Below are 20,832 nucleotides of genomic sequence, written 5' to 3'. Positions count from 1 at the left end.
AAGAAACGGTTACTTTCGGGATTACTTTGTCAAAATATGAAAATACGACCGTTACTTGAGTCATTTGGCTAAGATTCTTGTAAACGCATAATTTAAGCCTCTGACTAAATAGGTTTCAAGGACAAACCGATTTTGCCTTTTTAATAAAAAAGCAGCCATACTTAATAAAAGCAAGATATTTCTCTAAAACTATTTTAAAATGAATTGCCGCATCTGGTTTAAATAAAAGTCGTGTCATGAAGGAGCTGATCCTAAATTATACGCAATGGAGTTGCAGTACACAAGGTTGCCTGAAGAAATACCGTGTCTGAAAGCGACCTCTGCAATAGTTGTCGATATATTGTAAATACTCCTCAATACATAACGTGATTTATGCAACCGTGTGCCCTATGTCATGTACATCACTTCATAGTGGTTTGCAAAGTTAAGATGTAAAGGTATTGCATTTGATGACAGCCAATAGTTCTGTTTCTTGATCGTTTAGATGAAGCCCTGAATTTACATTCAGACACACACAAACCATTTTATATGACTAGTAGTACACGGAGTTGGTTCAGTTCCAGTGATACAGGTATTGATCTCAGATCGAGCCAAGGAATGTGGTTTTTCATGACTTTCACTTTTTGGAAGGTTCTGTGTACGTAGGAAAATCGAGATGCATCTCTCATAATTCGATTTTATACTACGAGTAGCTTTACGAATTCTTGCCTGGGGGGCATTTTTTTTACGTCAAACAGGACCACCAAGCCTGGTGATGCAACAGCTAAGACACTCTTCCTGAAGGAGCATTGTTCAAATCTCCGTCCAGACATTTTTATTTTGGTTTTTCTTCGTTTCCCTAAATTACTTCGAATTGCGTGCAAGACGGTTTCTTTAAAAATGCACGCGTTAATCTCATCCAAATTAGCTAACATAATATCTTTGATGGCAATACTGTCTATGGAATGTTCCTTCCAGTAAGACAATACCTAGTAATGCAACAGGGTGCTCAAGTCACACTGGGCTGATTTGTGACTTGTTGACTTCAACGCCAAACTCATTCATGCCCAGAGTGTACAACACCACGTTGTTTCCATAAAGGCTGGTTCTTATGAAACAACAAGAATATGCCATATCTCCTTCCATGCAGTGTCTTCAAGGGTGCATCCAGTAATACCGAAATAAATATCACAACAGGAAAAAAGCTATTTTTTTAAAAAAAATCCTGAAGTTACCACTTATATGACAGACAGTACAGAAAGTATTTTCGCTATTCTCAAAGAGCAGGCGGTGGCATCTTAACAGCAAAGTGAAATTCACCTGTTTATAACTGAGAATCGCTAAGCACAATGACAAAACGGTCGATTTACGGAAATCTGTTGCAACATTGCAAATCATTTAAAGAGACGTAACGGAGTTTGTAACTGTCTTGCTAGTAAAAGAAAGCATTACCACAGCTGAAACTAACTTACATACTCTCTTTATACAAGCTCATGTCAACAGTTAATTCAGCATTTTAGACTTCTGGTTTTCTGGGACAATAATATGCCTTAATAGATGTACTTGCATACTTGGCACATTCTAGAAATATAGCAATGATCGAGTGATTTTAGCAAGGTAGCAGCGAATAAATTTGCCACCAAAACTATTTATTAATCGAACTCTCGCGTCATAAAGCCACTCATCTCGGTGCCAAGGTGAATGTTAACAACGGAACAAATACAAATATCCCTGATCACGTGGTCAAGAAACACACAATCAAATGCGTTGTCGGTATAATAGCTGTTTCTAAGGTTAAGACTCTTAAGTCACTAAATGACCATCAGAGATTAGAAGATAGCACGCGATGTGCGTTCCTGACAACTAACACGCAGGTGATTTGGCTTTTAATACTTGCTCTAGGTCCCTCTCACAAACATCCAGTATCATATCTGTCAAGATTATATCTTCCTACGATTTGTATACCTCTATACAACGTCCGTTCGACGTCAGACTATGTAACTGTGATGAGTCATTGTGAGGGGAAGTTTATCTACCCTTAATTTTGCTCCACCGTCATTGAGTGATTAAGCAAAGGTTGTTAGTGAAAATAAAAGAAACGGGTATAAGAACTGAAGATAATGGTATGAACGATCGTACAGCAGTTAGATTAAATTCAAACAGCATTTTGTGACATATGTACGAATTTATGCTAAGTGTCCTGTAGTACCTGTTTCACGCTGGATATTTCGTTCATGAAGCACTTCCAAGCTAGAGTTCAGTACTGATCTATAAAAATTAATGAAATTTGAGATTACTGTGACGAAATTCAGCCTCAACATCTCTCCAGGGTCACTCCGCTTTGATGTGTGCTCGGCTAGTCTGTCACTACGTAAATGTGGAAGATTTCAGGCGCTGTGATAAATGCTCATGAGGACGAATTCTAGCCCTCGTCACGTTGGAAAGTTATGGGTGTGTGTTTACCTGCAGTCCGTTAGCAGCCGACGACATTCAGTCGATAGTTTGATGTGATTCTGACAAGAGACGACTTCATAGCCAAGTTGCACCAAAACGAGTATTCTCGTACAGACAAACTAAGTAGTTTCAGGGATGCGGATAATCGAGTTAGCCACTTCAAAGAAGAGCATCGGAATATCACTGGAAAATGTTTAAAATAAATATTGCAGTAGTCACCAGGATTTTCAAATGCCCTGCAAGCTTCAATAATAGGAATGCCGCCACCGCCACGTAAATAAATCCATAACGAAATTTTATGGTTTTGTTTTGTCTTTGCGCCCCAAAACAAAAATAAAATTTCGTTCTTATAAAGTTATGATAAATTGAATATTTTCAGTTTGAAACTTCCAAAGTGGCACAGGTAACCTAGAAGGTTGTACATCGCGACTTAGACATAGAGGGTATGTATTAACACTACCGACAGACTTTCAGACGTTGTTCAGGGATGTCTATCTGGTGATCTGAAAGGAAGAAACCAGTTATCACCAGTAAGCCGAGCATCTGCCTTTCGTTCGGTTTGTTGTTCCAGTTTTCCAGCTGCCTCTTAATCTGAACACTGCTCCTCTTTTCTCAGGGAATAACCTGAAGTGTAAACTGGGGAATTATTAACTGACCTCGGTGATTCTCCTGTATGTTGAGTATTGTCACTAGAAATACGGCCATCTGAAGACAGTTTACAATATTCCTGCCGTCACTCGCAACACGTCTGGAAGCTAGTACTGTCGCAAATCAGTTTGCTGTTGGGAATTTTCCCTTCGCGGCGCAAGACTTGTCTACGTGGCAAGGTACCAATGAATTACTGGAACTTATAATTCACCCATTTTTGGTGCTAGTGTCACGTATTTTTGAAAGAAAAGTCTTACATGAAAAAACAACACTTCTGTTTAGTCGTACAGCAGTTTGTCTGTGGAGAGACAGAGGGGGGCGGAAGGTAGGGGGGGGGGGTGGCGGAGACAAAAGAGGCTGTGTTGAATGTGATCTAATAATCGATCGGTCGCAGGAAGTAACAGCCGTTATTTGTCGTAAGCAGAGCACAGGGCGAGAGAATTTGTTTAATGACGAACTTTTATGAGTCACCAAGGTTCTTAATCTCACCTGAAGAGGATGACGCTTCTTTAGTTCCCGTATCTATGCAACACTGTATGCGTGTTTCCGCGATAAGCGAATCGATAAAGATCTATGAATCACAACAAGAACAGTCATGTTTCCTCACACATCATTTTCAATTTCTTATGAACGAAAACTCATGGCCGCAAACAAAAGTTAACCATGATCAATAATCCAACTATCTGAGTAACTGAAGAGAATAAGATGAAAAAAGTGTGAACTCGGGGCGAGACGTACAAGAGTACATCTAGTGAAGCGCACAGTAGAGTAAACAGCAGTTCACAATAGCTGTCAGAAGGGTATTAATGACATGTGCAGCGTGGTCTACTCCCTGGTAGCTAGAAAGGGATACGTATATTATATTTGTTCGTAGAAAGCTGTTGGAAGACACGGTTTTGGCAGACTGCACAGCGTGACCAGTAACCGCTGTTGTAATACTTCTGGAGGGGGGTACCTTGCTTGATTCTTATGTAATGGTAACCTTCGCGCAACTTTGGAGATACGTTGGGACTGCAGTACTTTGCTGCGTGTGAATTGCATGAAGATTACTTGTTTTTGAAAAACCCAGTTTTCTCATGTTTACCAGTAGCTTTATGAATGAAGCGAAATCACTACATCAGTGTCTTTTACTTCTTAACAGAAATTCAAATGTCTGAATTTTACATATATTAAGTCCGCACTACACCACCAGCGGACGAGTGACCGGTTAAGACAGCACCTCGGTAGTATACAGGATGCGCAAAGTGCTAAATGAGATTGAAGAGTCTTGTGAGCCCGCACAGTAGGATGCCCAGCCTCGGTTGAACAGACCCATTCTGTCTTGCGTAAATGATAAACAGAATGTGCGTCATAGTTCACTCTTTCGTGCCTTGCACAGAAAGCGATGAAGCATTTTACGATGTCTTTTCCGGTTCCCATTGAAACTCAGCACTTTACTAATTATACGAACTTGCAGCATGCAGCAGGTGAAAAAACAGGTCAGCAACTTCTTTTATAATTTAAATAAATGTTTGTGGCTCCGTCGTAACTTTCATTGAGAAGTATTTTTAATTTCTTGATGGTGACCAGTTTCTGATACCTGTGTCCATTTTCTGATACCTGTGTCCATTTTCAAACCATCCGTATCGTATACAATGCAGGCGATAGCCTATGTACACCAGCTGTCCCTCAGTAAAGATCAAAGCGGCACTATGGCCGACTCAACAACAGTACACAGACCACATAGGACGGACGTCTGCGTCCGTCGTGTGACATCTATTTAGATTTTTGAGTCGACAATGGTGCTGCTTTGATCATTACTGCAGGGACAGCTGGGGTACATAGGCTATAGTCTGCATTGCACACGATACAGATGGTTTGGAAATGGATGGAGGTGTCTGAAACTAGATAGCATCAAGAAATTGAAGAAAAAAAATACTTCACAATAAAACTTATGACGGAGCTACAACCATTTATTTCAACTTTATTAATAGCTGAACGATAAATTTCTAAATAGAAAGAGAGAGAGAGAGAGAGAGAGAACAACATTTTATGGCTGCTCTTAAATTACATACCCTTCAGTTCCTTAACAACACAGAATTCTGCAGAAAAAAACTGTTTCTACTTCGGCATGAAGAACATACTAAAGTTCTTTAGTAACATGTACTCACGGTTCTTCTACATATTTTGGGTACCGTATTTCATACAGTCTTATTCCCGTTCCTCTGTTTCTCGAGAATGGAGCGTGGGGAGATGGACAGTTTACTTTATTACCTTTAACCTTATTGTCACATTGTTTGTGGAAGATAAATGAAAAGAATAATAGTAATTGTTTAGCAATCTGCAATACTTGTTCTTTCAGCTTGCTAAACGACATTTCTCAAAAAAGAGTCCCAAATACGTTCTCCAAATTACCACAGCACGAAAAAAACCCTCAGTTTCCAGATAATTTTTACAAACTGTTCTTCGCTTTCATACGACAACTGATTCGTTTGTGTTGAGCATAAACAGATTTCACAAACCTTAAGGGAGGCGGGGGGGGGGGGGGGGGTGTTAATGTCTTTACACGGTTCGATCCTTGCGGGCTTACGGTCCACTTTACCTGGGACGAGGGAACGGGGATTCCAAAAATGTCAATACGGAATGTGAATAGAGGGGCAATGTTTAAAAGCTAGAAGATACATGCTGTAATGGCCACCATTGCGTTGGCTGTAGGAAGACATCTTACGTGCAAATGAACGCGCATATTTCTCGTGCAGTTGTGCCAAAGCCCCCGTCACGTAGTATTGCAGACAACCTCAGCAATAGAGTTCAAAGATCACGCTAACAGTTGGTCGAACGATACTGTTATCATAAAGGTCTTTTGAAATCCAAGAGGATTTGCAGGATAATTAATAGCGGCTCAGTGACTGACAGCTCGCCGTAAATGTACACACATGTATTGCGAGTAAGTAAACACGAAGCCCAGAAATCTCAAATTAACACTGCTGAAAACCACTCTAACGCGAAGTATCTGCCGTGACTGATTAAACGATGATTAAATGTGATGGAGCGAGGAAAACCTGATGCAAGAATTGGAGAACGCAAATTCCGAACAGTAATTTACTGTCTGAATGCTGAACCACTGTAATTCTACGGGGTGGAATGTCACGACGCGTTTTGTTTGAAATTTGCAGAGTACTGATCTGAGGCAAAGCTTCCTCATTAATTCGCAAAGATTAGATGTCGGGAACATCTGAAATTGAGCTCCAGTGATCGACACTAACTTTTGTCACCAACGCAACTACGTTGCAGGAATTTCATTGGACTCTGACGAGATGAAGTAGTCGTGAACAACGCGTCCTAGTGAAAAACTGCGTTTGTACCGTCATTAGCTTCAGTTTAGTAAGACAAAACGAAAGTTGGAGTTTAGCGTCACGTCGGCTTCATTACAGGTCCGTCCTAAGCTAGAACTGGACAACAATACGGGAAACTCATCAGCCCTGACTTTGCTGATTGAACGATCTCAGCGTTCTTTAAATCAGATTTAAGGATACGGAGGATACCGAAAGTCTGGATTGTCGGACTGACTTAAACACGATGGACGTCAGGTCATTAGGAGTAGGCTTAAACACCATCTCCGCTGTTTGACTTCGCTTCAATAGGGTAAGCAGACTGCCTACACAGCGCATGTCCGTCCTGTTTTAGAATACTGCTACGCGGTGTGGGATACTTGCCAGATAGGACTGACGGAGTACAGCGAAATGTTCAAAGAAAGGCAGCACGTTTGAATTATCGCGAAATATGGGGGGGGGGGGAGGGGGAGAGAGAGAGAGAGAGAGAGAGAGAGAGAGAGAGAGAGAGAGAGAGAGAGAGTGTCACAGAAAGGATAGAGGATTTGGGATGGACATCATTAAAAGAAAGACGTTTATCGTTGCCACGGAATCTTCTCAGGAAATTCCAATCACCAACTTTCTCCTCCGAATGCGAAAATATTTTGTTGACACCGACCTACATAGGGAGGAACGATCACCAAGATAAAATAAGGGAAATCAAAGTTCGTACGGAAAGATGTAGGTGTTCATTCTTTCCGCGAGCTATACGAGATTGGAATAATAGAGGATTATGAAGGTGGTTCGATGATTAGATTAGAGTAATACTAGTTCCATGGATCATGCATAGGATATTTCGTAATGATGTGGAACGAGTCAAATTTTCCAGTACATGACATAATTAAGTTAATTTAACAACATAATTAAGTTAATATAACAACTTGTTTTTTTTTAATTTTTTTATAATTTTTTGTTCGGGTTTTTCTTTTTTTGTTAATTTATATCTAAAATTTTCTCTATGGAGTAGGAGGAGTTGTCGTTCAGAAATTCTTTTAATTTCTTCTTAAATACTTGTTGGTTATCTGTCAGACTTTTGATACTGTTTGGTAAGTGACCAAAGACTTAAGTGGCAGTATAATTCACCCCTTTCTGTGCCAAAGTTAGATTTAATCTTTAATAGTGAAGGTCATCCTTTCTCCTAGTATTGTAGTTATGCACACTGCTATTACTTTTGAATTGGGTTTTGTTGTTAATAACAAATTTCATAATAGAGTATATATACTGAGAAGCTACTGTGAATATCCCTAGATCCTTAAATAAATGTCTGCAGGATGATCTTGGGTGGACTCCAGCTATTATTCTGATTACACGCTTTTGTGCAATAAATACTTTATTCCTCAGTTATGAATTACCCCAAAATATGATGCCATATGCAAGCAATGAGTGAAAATAGGCGTAGTAAGCTAATTTACTAAGATGTTTATCACCAAAATTTGCAATGACCCTTATTGCATATGTAGCTGAACCCAAACGTTTCAGCAGATCATCAATGTGTTTCTTTAAATTTAATCTCTTATCAATGGACGCACCTAAAAATTTTGAATATTCTACCTTAGTTATATGCTTCTGATTAAGGTCTATATTTATTAATGGCGCCATACCATTTACTGTATGAAACTGTATGTACTGTGTCTTATCAAAATTCAGTGAGAGTCCGTTTACAAGGTACGACATAGTAATTTTCTGAAAGACATTGACAATTTCATCAGTTAATTCTTGTTTGTCAGGTGTGATTAGTATGGTTGTATCATCAGCAAAGAGAACTAACGTTGCCTCTTCATGAATATAGAATGGCAAGTCATTAATGTATATTAAGAACAACAAAGGACCCAAGAGCGACCCTTGTGGAACCCCATTCTTGATAGTTCCCAGTTTGAGGAATGTGCTGATCTTAGCATATTATGAGAACTGCTTATTTCAACTTTCTGCACTCTTCCAGTTAGGTACGAATTAAACCATTTGTGCACTGTTCCACTCATGCCACAATACTTGAGCTTGTCTAGCAGAATTTCATGATTTATACAATGAAAAGCCTCTGCCAGGCAGTTAAAAGTTATTTGCATAGTATCCATGTAGATGTAGAGAATATATGGATTTTTTTTCTCGTAAATTGGACCTCGACACACGAATTGGGATTATCAGAGAAGAAAAGTGAGACAAAGGGGCGAAGAGGTTAGGACACACGACTCGCATTCGGGAGGACAAAGGTTCCAATCCACGTCCGGTCATCCATATTTAGGTTTCCCCTTATTTCCGTGAATGGCTCCAGACTAATGGGGGGACGATTCCTTTGAAAAGGGAGCGCCTGCTTTCCTTCCCTGTACTTTCGTAATCAGAGCTTGTGCTCCGTCTGTGGTGACTGCATTGTCGACGGGACGTTAAACTCTAATTTCCCTTGCTTCATACCGTGACCGGCAAGTATTCGTCGGTGACTTTCGTCGTTCAGCGCGCTGAAGTCAGCCACAGCTGTCTGGGGGTCTGTTAACGATCGCCATTCATACACAGCAGAGCCACAAACAGCATTAGCTTTCCGAGAAGCCGCTATTGTTACTGAGTTTTCTGAAGAACAGCCGCCAGCGAGATCGACAATAATAGCCGCGGGTGCACTGAGCCATGAACGGCAGGCGCTGACAAGTGTGTGCCAGATTGAGAGGAGACTTACTCCGCAGTGGTGGGCGTAGGAAAGTGCGTGCGTGCTGCAGGCGGGTGAGTCAGCTCCAGCCCTCCCCCAGGCAGTGCGTGGCACGCACCTGCCACGGCCGGCACGTGCCGGTACCAGCAGCTCTAGGGCGCACACCTTGCCCTTCTGTACCGGTGGGGACAACGCACCGTGACTTACCAGACGCCGAACCGCCAAGGACGTATCCAGCAGGAACAAGGAAGGCCAGCTACGTTCCTCCATTCTACATTAAAACATCTTCGCAGCAAACCGAATTCGCGTCCCGCTCCATCAAATGAACAAACGTGTTGTAAAGTGCCAAACCGTCCGGCGCACTCCGTTCCTGGAGAGTGGCGTTCTGTGTTATTTTTAACAAGGGAACCTCCCCATCGCACCCTCCGCAGATTTAGTTATAAGTTGGCACAGTGGACAGGCCTTGAAAAACTGAACACAGATCAATCGAGAAAACAGGAAGAAGCATGGACTACTCAGTTTCTATATTTTGCTTATTTCTCATAGCTCCACACAACTTCTTTCTGTTTTCTCGATTGATCCGTGTTCAGTTTTTCAAGGCCTATCCAGTGTGCCAACTTTGAACTAAATCTGAGGGGGGGGGGGGGGGGGTGCGATGGGGAGGTTACCTTTTAAGTAATACCCTCAACGTATTACGGCCGAAGTAGTCAATGACACTACGCAACATAGTGTTTATTTTGTCTGTTGAGGGGCACCAAGCGAGAGCTGAGAAGACCAGCGTCTTAGACTTCCTTTTTACTAGGTCTGATTTGCGGCAATAGCTGAAGAGCTACCAACCAACAGCCAGCACACAGGAGAAGGTGCTGCCGGACTTGTCTGCGTAGCTGACATAGTTATTGTGCATTGTCAAGAAATCTAGAAAGAAATGGTCGTCGGAAGGGCACATTCAGCACATAGGAATGTCAGAACAACCTTCTGCGGTATTAAAAATAAAGGTGTCGATATAGTGGAATAATGATGCTAATCGCAGAGAAGAAAGCGGATAGGTGGAAATAGTACACTACAGGTCTGTATGAGGGGGGACGAACAATCTAACGTGATAGAAGAAGAAACGGAAGTCTATTTGCAAGGCAGCAGATACACGTTAAATAATAGTTTGAAACTATGTTGACGCGCGTTACTGGGAGCCCTCAGAATATTCTCAGTATCGTCAATACGTAATGAACGTAGAAGGTCACATATTTACTGTTTGATAATTTTCTCCATTCAGGTGTTGGCAGCACTTCATGAAGCAATCATACGGCGTTAGTGTGCATTGTTTGTGTTCTCAATTCACCTTTGTGCATATCATGTCTCATATGCAGTTTCTGAAGTTGTTTGTAACTAAAAACAATTTTGATAGAGCTATGACAGGTTAATCATTGTATACATCTCTTTAGGATGGTCAACGGAGGATTCTCTGTGACATTGCTTACTCTATTAGTTTGAGTATATGCTGTAGGTTCGTGAATTACATACCAAGTTTGGAAAAAAAACCTTCCACTTCGAAAAATACGTCACGTATCTGCAATGACTGGTAATCGGTCTGCGAAATGCGGTTCAATTTCACCACGTCATCACGAAACCACACCAAAAACAGTACATTAATTGCCTGAACCTATCCTTGCTAGTCAGATATAATTGCTGAGAGATTTCAATGCAGTTTTACTAAGTGTTTGCTAATATCAAAGAAACATATCCTTGATACTTCCCATCATATTGAAACTGTGTGTCGGACCGAGACTCGAACTCGGGACCTTTGCCTTTCGAGGGCAAGTGCTCTACCAACTGAGCTACCCAAGCACGACTCACCGTGCATCCTCACAGATTCACTTCGGTCAGTACCTGTGAGGAACGAGCGTGAGTCGTGCTTGGGTAGCTCAGTTGGTACAGCACTTGCCCGCAAAAGACAAAGGTCCCGAGTTCGAGTCTCGGTCCGGCACACAGTTTTAATTTGCCAGGAAGTTTCGTATCAGCGCACACTCCGCTGCAGAGTGAAAATCTCATTCTGGAATTCAATACAATTTTACTAATTGTGTTTGCTAATATTACGGAATCATATTCTTGACAGTCATATAATTCCTTGAGAGCTTTCAATACCGTTTTACTAATTGTGTTCAATAATATTACTGTGCTGCGGACTCTGCCATTCGTCACCCCTAGTCCCGCATTGGGAAATTTTCTTTTCTCCAGTTTGACAACGTGTGTTGCTGTCGGGAGCCCCTGTCCTAGGCGCCTGCCTCCGAACGGTGCGGTGCAGCCAGGTGCATTTCTCAGGTGACGTAACGTCTAGCGACGACCAATACATTTACAACAGCTTACAAGACAATTTAAAATTAATGGCGTCGAAGTCCATCAATCGTCAATAGTAAAAACATACCTTCGTGCTATATTAACAATCAGCTTACACCATTAAGCAGAGGGGTACTCCACATACTGTCAATTGCACAGCTGTTCGCGGCACCAAAGCTTCGACACTGAAAATAGTATAGGAGTGCGGTAAGACCGAAGCGTTGACGTAGAAATATAAACTAAATCGCCTTAAGCAATAGGTTGTGTCAGACTCTGAGAAGCAACCCGCTCTCAGAACCTTCCATTTGAGAGCTGAGTCAGTAATGTCCATTGTTCGTCCTATCCCTACTGGCGAGCCACGGTGCGCGGTCCACTGGACCGAACCTACACACGATCTACACCGCTGACGCATCTAAGACCGACCGCGTAAAACTAAGTGTTCGCTAACGAGGCAGCGATCTTCAGCCACAGTATGGATGCCAACACACTCCGACATCGATTTTAGCTCGCCTCTGATAAACTGCACACTTGGGCTGCCAAGTGACCGTCAAGCCGCAGTCTTTGGTAGTTAACTCGCCGCGCCAGCCCTGCAGCGTAGATACGCATCATCACAGGTATCCCTGTCTTGTGTCGTGATATCTTAGATCTCACTCCACCGCCATCTCACATGGCGCCGGCACATACGTGATATCACTAACACCACCAACCGTCGACTCAGCAAGTTGTCTCCATTGCTGAGTCCGGATTCCTCCCTACCACCGCAGCTTTTTATCACATTGTGAAGGGCTCTGCTCCGCCCTATACTGGAATGCCATCGTCCTGGGTCGATCCACCGAAATGTACAAACAGACGTTACTAAGAATTGGGAACAGAGCACTGCGATTAACTCTCAACCTACGGAGGAACTTTCCGACAGGCCATCTGTGCGACATGGCTAATAGTCTGGGGTCTAAGAGGCCGTTTTAGAGCAACTGCTCACATCTACTAAGAAAGAACGCGGCGGCCTCACAACACGAAGATTCAGACGCTAGGCGGGAAAATTCAGCGTAGCGTCCTTAAATATGACCACAACAGCTAGCGGCAATGCAGCTGCCTCCGATAAAGAAACTAAATATACAATAAGACTATCACGTGACGTACCCAGGAAAAACCAGCGAAAAATAACAGGAAAAAGGCATTTACAAAAATAGCCGGAGAATCGTCCATAACTCCGTGAAGATCTATGGCAACAGTGAAATACCCCTGTAACTGTTAGGACTCTTCTCTCGACTGTAGGCAGCAGGTTAAGAGTCAATGACAGCAGGTAAGTGAAAAATGATCAGCTGAGTGCTTATTACTCTAACAACCAACTTTGTCCAAACCCAGCTGAAACAACTGTGTGCGATTCATCTTGAGCACAATCGGAATGGTCGCAAGCTCGACATAACATGGCAAAGGATACAGTTACTAAATGCTGTCCATCCAAAATACGTGAAAGTCAAAAAATGTTCAAATGTGTGTGAAATTTTATGGGACTTAACTGCTAAGGTCATCAGTCCCTAAATTATCCTAAAGACACACACACACACACACACACACATCCATGCCCGAGGGAGGACTCCAACCTCCGCCGGGACCAGCAGCACAGTCCCTGACTGCAGCGCCCGAGACCGCTTGGCTAATCCCGCGCGGCGTGGGAGTCACTCTAGACTATTCTGACCTACACGCAGCGTAGCAAGTATACAGGAATAAAGGTGGAAGCCATAAATAATATCCTTCGCAAGATCAGTGGTAGCACATGGGGATCTTAACCACAAACCCCGAGAATGATGGCACTAACAACACGTTACAGTGCTACACATTAAGGGTGCCCAGTCTGGTACAAATCCGCTCACACAAACTTAGTGGACAAGGTGTTAAAAAGAACGAGTGGGTCGTCTCAGACCTACGCCACTCTACCAACTCGCTGGCATAGTACCACTAGATTTCGTTTTTCAGTAGCTCCCAATGCGTGGAGTACAAATCAGGCTCATGAGAAAACAATCCACTATGTGCGCACGTTTCAACAGCTCCAAGGTTGAGATCCAGAAAAAGTTTCTTCAAGGCTATTTCAGGCACACAAACTGCAGCAACTACAGCAAGAAAATGGTTGTGAATCTCTCGACTTGGGAATAATTCAGCCCGTTCCTCCCTTCTGAAGCCCTGCGACCTGGGCATGATGGATTGAGTGGAGGTCACTCAACAGTTGGAAGATCCTGCAGTAACCATGCAGAAATGGTACTTTTCTGTGGGTTTCACCATCTGTGACTGCACAGAACCACATACCATGAGCACCTATTGGATTGTCAACTATCCCCCGTATTTTGCACAGGAGAAACAACTCTCCTCACGACACCACGTGCAATCTAAGTTGCTAGACTTTGATCTGTCGTATCCTGGGAGGGAGTAAGAAAAAAAGAGAGACGCGTGACAAGGTACATTGCCTCGGTCGATGAATTCGGTAGGGTTAACTGCTGGTGGGCCGCTTGCTGAGCTTGCTAATCTTTGCGTGCTTCAGAGCAGGACTAGTTAGGACTACTTGAGAAACAGGGTGGAATGTCCAACTACAGATGTTAGTACATTTCATGGAGGTACCCCGGCACTCTTCCCTCTCTGCAAGTTCCCATCTCTAACGGACTGACACTTCATTTTTCAATGTTGCTACGTGTCCGACATTGGCCGAGGTATGTGAAATAGCATTAATTTTGAAAAAACAGACATAATATCTTATGGCATAGCAGCAATCAGTGATTTTATAATGTTACTTAAAATCTGTCTTGATTGCAATTTTTTTTATTCATATGACTGGTTTCGGTTCATTCAGAACCACGTGACGTAGCATGTGAAAATTGCTGGATTTGGACGGGTTACTCCTGTAACTGAAATATCAGATCTGAAGATGGTTCTGAATGAACCGAAACCGGTCATATGAATAAAAAAAATTGCAATCAAGACGGATTTTAAGTAACATTATAAATAGCGTTAAGTCCGGTCCTGTTGACATCCGTTCATTGCTGGTACTGCTCTCTCAACGAGAGGATAGAAGGGCTCTATTTATACGGCTCCTTTTGCACACTGCCCTCCTAGATGGGCCGACGAAGACGTGCTGTGAGTGGCTGTTGGAGAATATCAACTCGTTGCCACCCTGTAAACTACGGGAAGCTAGTCACTTACACCGCTGTTGCGTGTCACAAGAGCGGCAGAGCCAGCATGCGTTAGTGTCCAAATACTGGTTAGCCGCTTCCGGCGTTGAAACCATTAGCCTACCACCTCTGGCCAAGAATTACAGTGTAAGTTGTATTGATGAACTGGTCGGAATATCTCGACATTCACAACAGGCCAAGAGTATTGCATCTTAGTAATTCTTTCAGCTGTTTGTAATGGTAAATACCATATCTTGAGTTTGTTTTCTGATTCGAGTAAATAATGAGAAGTGAAGAGTACCTGGCAGCAGGGCGCTGGCGGGTGTGTGGCGGGTGCGGCGGCGGAGGCGGCGGCAGCGGCGGCGACCAGCTGCTGGTTGCTGGAGGCCCAGCTGCCCGGCGACGACGGCCGGCTGGGCGGCGCCAGCACCGCCGTCGAGGACGTCGCCGTCGTGCCCGCCGACGACGAGCCCTCCGACGCCGTCATCGTCGACGACGACACCCACACCGACGCCAGCTCCAGCTGCTGCGGCTGCGGCTGTGACGGCGACGACCTCCCGGTGTCGCTGCCGGAAGCCTGGACACCGAACACCATCTCTCAGCTAACTCACTCATCCACTTACATCTCAAAACGTATATTGTGTACTCGGGACGGTTAATGTATGACAATCCGTGACTCAAGTCTAACCTCACTTAGTACCCATTCTGCTGTTACTGTTCCTCTACTAATAATAATGTCGTGTGACGAGGGCCTACCGTCGGGTAGACCGTTCGCCTGGTGCAAGTCTTTCAATTTGACGCCACTTCGGCGACTTGCGCGTCAGTGGGGATAAAATGATGATGATGATTAGGACAACACAACACCCAGTCCCTGAGCGGAGAAAATCTCCGACCCAGCCGGGAATCGAGCTCGGGCCCTTTGGATTGACATTCTGTCGCGCTGACCACTCAGCTACCGGGGGGGGGGGGGGGGGGGGGGGGGGAGGGGACATTCCTCTACAAAATATTCCCCACTTCCTCCTTTATTGACCGATTCGCCTCTCGTGACATCTACTGGTCAATTCCGCCTTATATGGGGGTGTCCCGATACTTTTGATCAACACCGTAGATACGTCAAACTACACCAGACCCCCGACAACTCCAAGCTTCCATGTGTCTACCCTACTACGGATTTTTCTTAAATATAATATCGCTTTTTCGTATTGCCCTTAACATATTTATGAACTCCGATGTTATGGGTAACCCAAGTTTACTAATAACCTCTAATTTGATGCCATTTTCTCTCTCATTGCTCTGAGCACCATATTCCGACAGAAAAAAAATCTTATCAGTCGACATAGTCGAAAACCTTAAGAGAATCTTAGAAGACATAATTTACTTGCTCACTTGTAACCACTATTTGCAAGGTATCTGAATACACCGAGCTGCTTTTCATACGAAAGGCTTCTCCTGAAATTGTACCGATTCCTTGAGAGTATCCAGTTTCCATCAGGAATACGTGCTAGAGCAGGGGTCTCCAAACTTTTTAGTCTACGGGCCACATTGACTCCTCCACGAAGTTATAAGGGCCAAGATTTACCTAACGGGATTAAAGCACCCTAGCACTGCATGATCACCGTAATGTAAGGCTAAAGGAAAGATGAAATCGCAAAAATCTAAGGTGGTGAGAACAGCTAGCACTGAAACGAACAAAGATTTTTATTTAATTACATAATTTTGATTGGAGGACGTACCTGACCGCGGTGTAAGGGTCGCGATAGGCCTCGAAACTCAATTGTTGGCAGTATACGTTACCACCTCAAATATTTGGCGGGCGGGATACCCGGGTTATCCGGCCAGCTAACGCGGGCCGGTTTCGGCCCACGGGCCGTAGTGGAGACCCCTGTGCTATAGCCATGTAAGAGACGAACGTTGGCGATATTTGTCTATAATTTTCTTAATTCGTTCTTTATCACTTTTTGTGAACAGAAGTGAACTGCGAACTTCCCCCAGCGATAAATTCGAACTATAAAAAGGACTAATTCAGCAATGCATTCCACGTAAAATCTGTTAGGTTACGTCTTGGGCATGTTCGTTCTGAGTAGCCCTCATTGGTTTGCAATACCCGGAGACGTGAAACTGCTTATCGTTGTTCCCGATCACTGACTTTACAGACGAACAGAACTGTCTAGGTTTTTCTAATAGATCCTTCGCCAAGATCTGATAAATGAACTTTTTGTATCCTTCACGGATAGGCATCTTACTGATGCAATTATTGCAATTTCCTTTTATCTCATCAATTTCCCTGCGTTCTGTCTAGTGAGAGAGACGCGTGCATGAAGCTGGCTGGCTCAGTTATAAAGAGGCTCTGAGTCATTCCGCCATTTAGAGTTATCTAGAAGAAGAATGCGGTATCTCGCGAGAAATGGCAAGAGCACAAGCACTCACTATTCCAAGCACTCACGATATTGCATTAAAAGGAAAGCAACGAGCTCTCTACTCCATTCCAGACCAATATAAGATCTTAATGTACACACAACGCATGTTACGTGCAATTTGCTGAAAGCACTAAGGCAATGGTTTTCCTTAGGAGGTGGCTTAGATTTCAATAGGGAAAAGCTGCACCAGTTCCCAGGCTTCCCGTTTAAGATAACACCAGAGCCAGCACTTCCTTCACGGATGATTCTACAGCTTTTTTTATGCGCATTCCGCATGCATCTGACCTCTCGCCGTACCCTGGCCTTTTAAGTGTCGAGCTTATGCCGACAGGAAATCTTCCATCTCACTGGACAGACTAACGCAGAGTCTGTATTTTTTCAACACTATTACTAGAGCAACAATTCCAAGCACAGGACAAAAACACGATATCTCTGTGTGCCAACCATGTTTTATTCCGTCTTGTGTGTACCTGCCACGAGTGAGATGTCAGTGAAAATGGACGTGCAGTGTGGAAGTAATATCTGCAGTATCCACACTGTATCCGGAGTAGCAATAGTGTCGTGTCTGTAGCAGGCGCAAAGAGAAGCCAAACCGGACATTCTACGAGTGATAGCAGATATCGTTCACTGGATTCAGGACTAGACCAGAGTAAAAACTATCAGTGCAAGTGATAACTGCATAGTACGAACGCCCTAACTTCGTACTGAAGTTAAGTGGTGTCATTTTTTTAGAAGCTATTATCAATCTGTGTTGCCTTTTTTTTGTTTCGCTGTTGCCTAATCTATTTGGACCTATGAAAGGTCTGTGTAGTTGCTGCCTATAGCAAACCCACTGCATAACAGCGACTACTTTTGGTGACAGTAGGTACTCTTCCTGCCAAGTTTGTTTGCCAACAAGAATTGGTGAATACAAGAAGCATACTGATGCTTAGCGGTTTTCATAGAAAGGCAACAGATAATAATTTTTTCGCCTCAAGTGAATTTTTCTTGAAACGTCTTATAATGAAAATGCGCTTGTAACCTCAAACCTATGTCATACAAAAATAAAGTTTTGTGAAACAACGGAAGACGGGGATTCGTTTAGTTAATATAGAAAAGTCGTTCCTATCCGAACAGTTCTCAAATACGAGCGGAAAGATAGATTTTAAGGCATGTGGTCATACCGATAAGTATTAACCAATTATCCGAAGCTCTTACTCCTTCCTCTTGGCCACCTTTCAATGGCTGTCTATGCACGAGTTATTGAAGCAAGTGCTCAGGGCTAAGCGCCATCTTGAGACATACATAAGTTTGATTACATTAATTTGTAAGAACTCCCCCGCCCCCCCCCCCCCCCCCCCCTAACTCACATCGCGAACACTGCTCGGCGCAGACTTCGTTGCTGAATCAAACGTTCTGAGCGAACACTAGCCTACCGAAATAATACGGCGCTCGTCTGTTTCGATGAACCCAATCAGTACACAGGACTGCAGTATGGTGCACGGGAAGAATGTCTGGATCCTCCGCAAGAGATGTGTGGCACCAAAAACATATTTCTGAGCAACTTCAACTCTCTGAACCTTTTTCTGGCATGTACGAGTACACACTCGTTCAAGCAGTAATTCCCACAATAGTTTGTTGAATACAAGCCGCAGCGCTTAAGCGACGGTTGGGCCTAATAGCGTGGCCGTTCCTATAATTTCTCTTCCAGTAGTTCGGCTTTGTAACCTCTGGCGTGCCACAGGGGAGTGTTATGGGACCATTGCTTTTCACAATATATATATATATATATAAATGACCTAGTAGATAGTGTCGGAAGTTCCATGCGGCTTTTCGCGGATGATGGTGTAGTATACAGAGAAGTTGCAGCATTAGAAAATTTTAGCGAAATGCAGGAAGATCTGCAGCGGATAGGCACTTGGTGTAGGGAGTGGCAACTGACCCTTAACATAGACAAATGTAATGTATTGCGAATACATAGAAAGAAGGATCCTTTATTGTATGATTATATGATGGCGGAACAAACACTGGTAGCAGTTACTTCTGTTAAATATCTGGGAGTATGCGTGCGGAACGATTTGAAATGGAATGATCATATAAAATTAATTGTTGGTAAGGCGGGGTACCAGGTTGTGATTCATTGGGAGAGTCCTTAGAAAATGTAGTCCACCAACAAAGGAGGTGGCTTGCAAAACACTCGTTCGACCTATACTTGAGTATTGCTCATAAGTGCGGGATCCGTACCAGGTCGGCTTGACAGAGGAGATAGAGAAGATCCAAAGAAGAGCGGCGCGTTTCGTCACATGGTTATTTGGTAACCGTGATAGCTTTACGGAGATGTTTAGCAAACTCAAGTGGCAGACTCTGCAAGAGAGGCGCTCTGCATCGCGGTGTAGCTTGCTCGCCAGGTTCCGAGAGGGTGCGTTTCTGGGTGAGGTATCGAATATACTGCTTCCCCCTACTTATACCTCCCGTGGAGATCACGAATGTAAAATTAGAGAGATTCGAGCGCGCACGGAGGCTTTCAGACAGTCGTTCTTCCCGCGAACCATACACGACTGGAACAGAAAAGGGAGGTAATGACAGTGGCACGTAAAGTGCCCTCCGCCACACACCGTAGGGTGGCTTGCGGAGTATGAATGTAGATGTAGAATTCGTTCGTTAATGAACCAATTATTATGAATTATTGTTAGAAAATTCAGCCTGACAGCTGCCATCTCCACCTTAAAGCTCACCAGATTAACACCTTTGAGTTTTAACGGTCTCGATTCCAGTAACTGATAGGTAACGATGTCATCAATACATATCGGGGCTTTTCGCCTATTTGGGCCCGTGACTTCTGTTTGCTTAGATTAAGAGTCTCTTGCTTGGCTGTGCAGGTCGCCACGCCTCTCGCAGTAATTTCTGTTGCTGCGACCTACTTCTCTAAAACTGCGTCGTTCGTGAGATGTGTAATCGGCCATATCATGTACGCAGATATCTTGACTTTTAACGAGCCTATCACACTACACGAGGCAACCCCGACGCTCAGTTCACTTCTGAAAGGGCCGCTATACTAAGAACAAGGCACTTTTTTCCTTCTTTTCACAACATTTCAGTCTGTTCGGTATGCGGTCTGACATCTGACATTCCGTACATTAGAAAAACTTTCTACTAGGTGACAGCGCAGCCCTCTGCCGAAGACTAAGATATTCATAAAAAATCGCACCAACAATTTTAGTTTTGTATATTAGTGTCGTACTTTTAGTGTCTAACCCGCCTCTGTCTTGACATTACTGTGCAGTGCTGCGCTGACTGACCTCTTTGGTTTCCTCGGAGAAGTGGACCGGCATCAGGTGGCTTTCTGCAGCTGTGATGCGCGCCGTATGTGGAGCAAGACTAAAGCGAGAGCCCGCGCTGTGGATTAGCTAGAGGATGCGTTATCTGACGCCACTCGGTGATAACATCAGCATGACGGTAGCACCGCTATATTCCTCCTTGATAAGGACCAGCTTCCCGTAGTAAGGCAGCATCTCTATACGTGCATGTCGCAACACACTGGAATCTACATTTCATTAGGAGCTATCCGTGACGTCAGAGAGGACTGTCTGCGTTAATGGGTTTCAGTTTCCCAGCGCTTACAACGAAGGAGTCTTACGTAAACTTGCAGCATCCAGAGAGTCCCTTCCATCATTTTGCTGGCAATATTCGCTGTTTACTGCTAAGTTCGAAAGCACATGGTGGGATACGAACACTTTGCTCTGCCCTAATAACCTTATTTTGAACACAACGGTTCGTAATCGCTATCCGTGGTGATTGATAAGACATCGTTACTGTAGGTAGAATAGAACACGATCTAACAAAAGAATCTTGACATTCCATTGATTTCGGACGAATGAGTC

At 43.6% G+C, this 20,832-nt stretch overlaps 1 protein-coding gene and 1 non-coding gene across 4 annotated transcripts in view; both read right to left on the bottom strand.

Annotated features, from left to right (window-relative positions):
* Window positions 1-20,832, bottom strand: part of LOC126365750 (sodium-dependent nutrient amino acid transporter 1-like) — a 279,984-nt gene that overhangs the window by 92,275 nt on the left and 166,877 nt on the right. For 2 of the 3 annotated variants that reach the window (XM_050008226.1, XM_050008227.1), the window contains one exon: window positions 14,857-15,132. In XM_050008226.1, coding sequence (XP_049864183.1) covers window positions 14,857-15,132 — 276 coding nt within the window. Of the gene's footprint in view, window positions 1-14,856; window positions 15,133-20,250; window positions 20,326-20,832 lie in introns of those variants that run through there. The other variant, XM_050008228.1, reaches the window with a different exon arrangement.
* Window positions 10,831-10,905, bottom strand: Trnas-cga (transfer RNA serine (anticodon CGA)). Its single transcript has one exon. It is a non-coding gene; the product is annotated as a tRNA-Ser (tRNA).

This window comes from Schistocerca gregaria, chromosome 4 (assembly GCF_023897955.1).
Source record: "Schistocerca gregaria isolate iqSchGreg1 chromosome 4, iqSchGreg1.2, whole genome shotgun sequence".
In the NCBI taxonomy this organism is placed as follows: Eukaryota; Metazoa; Arthropoda; class Insecta; order Orthoptera; family Acrididae; genus Schistocerca; species Schistocerca gregaria.
The sequence above is the reverse complement of the archived record's forward strand: the minus strand, read 5'-3'. Positions and strand labels throughout refer to the sequence as shown.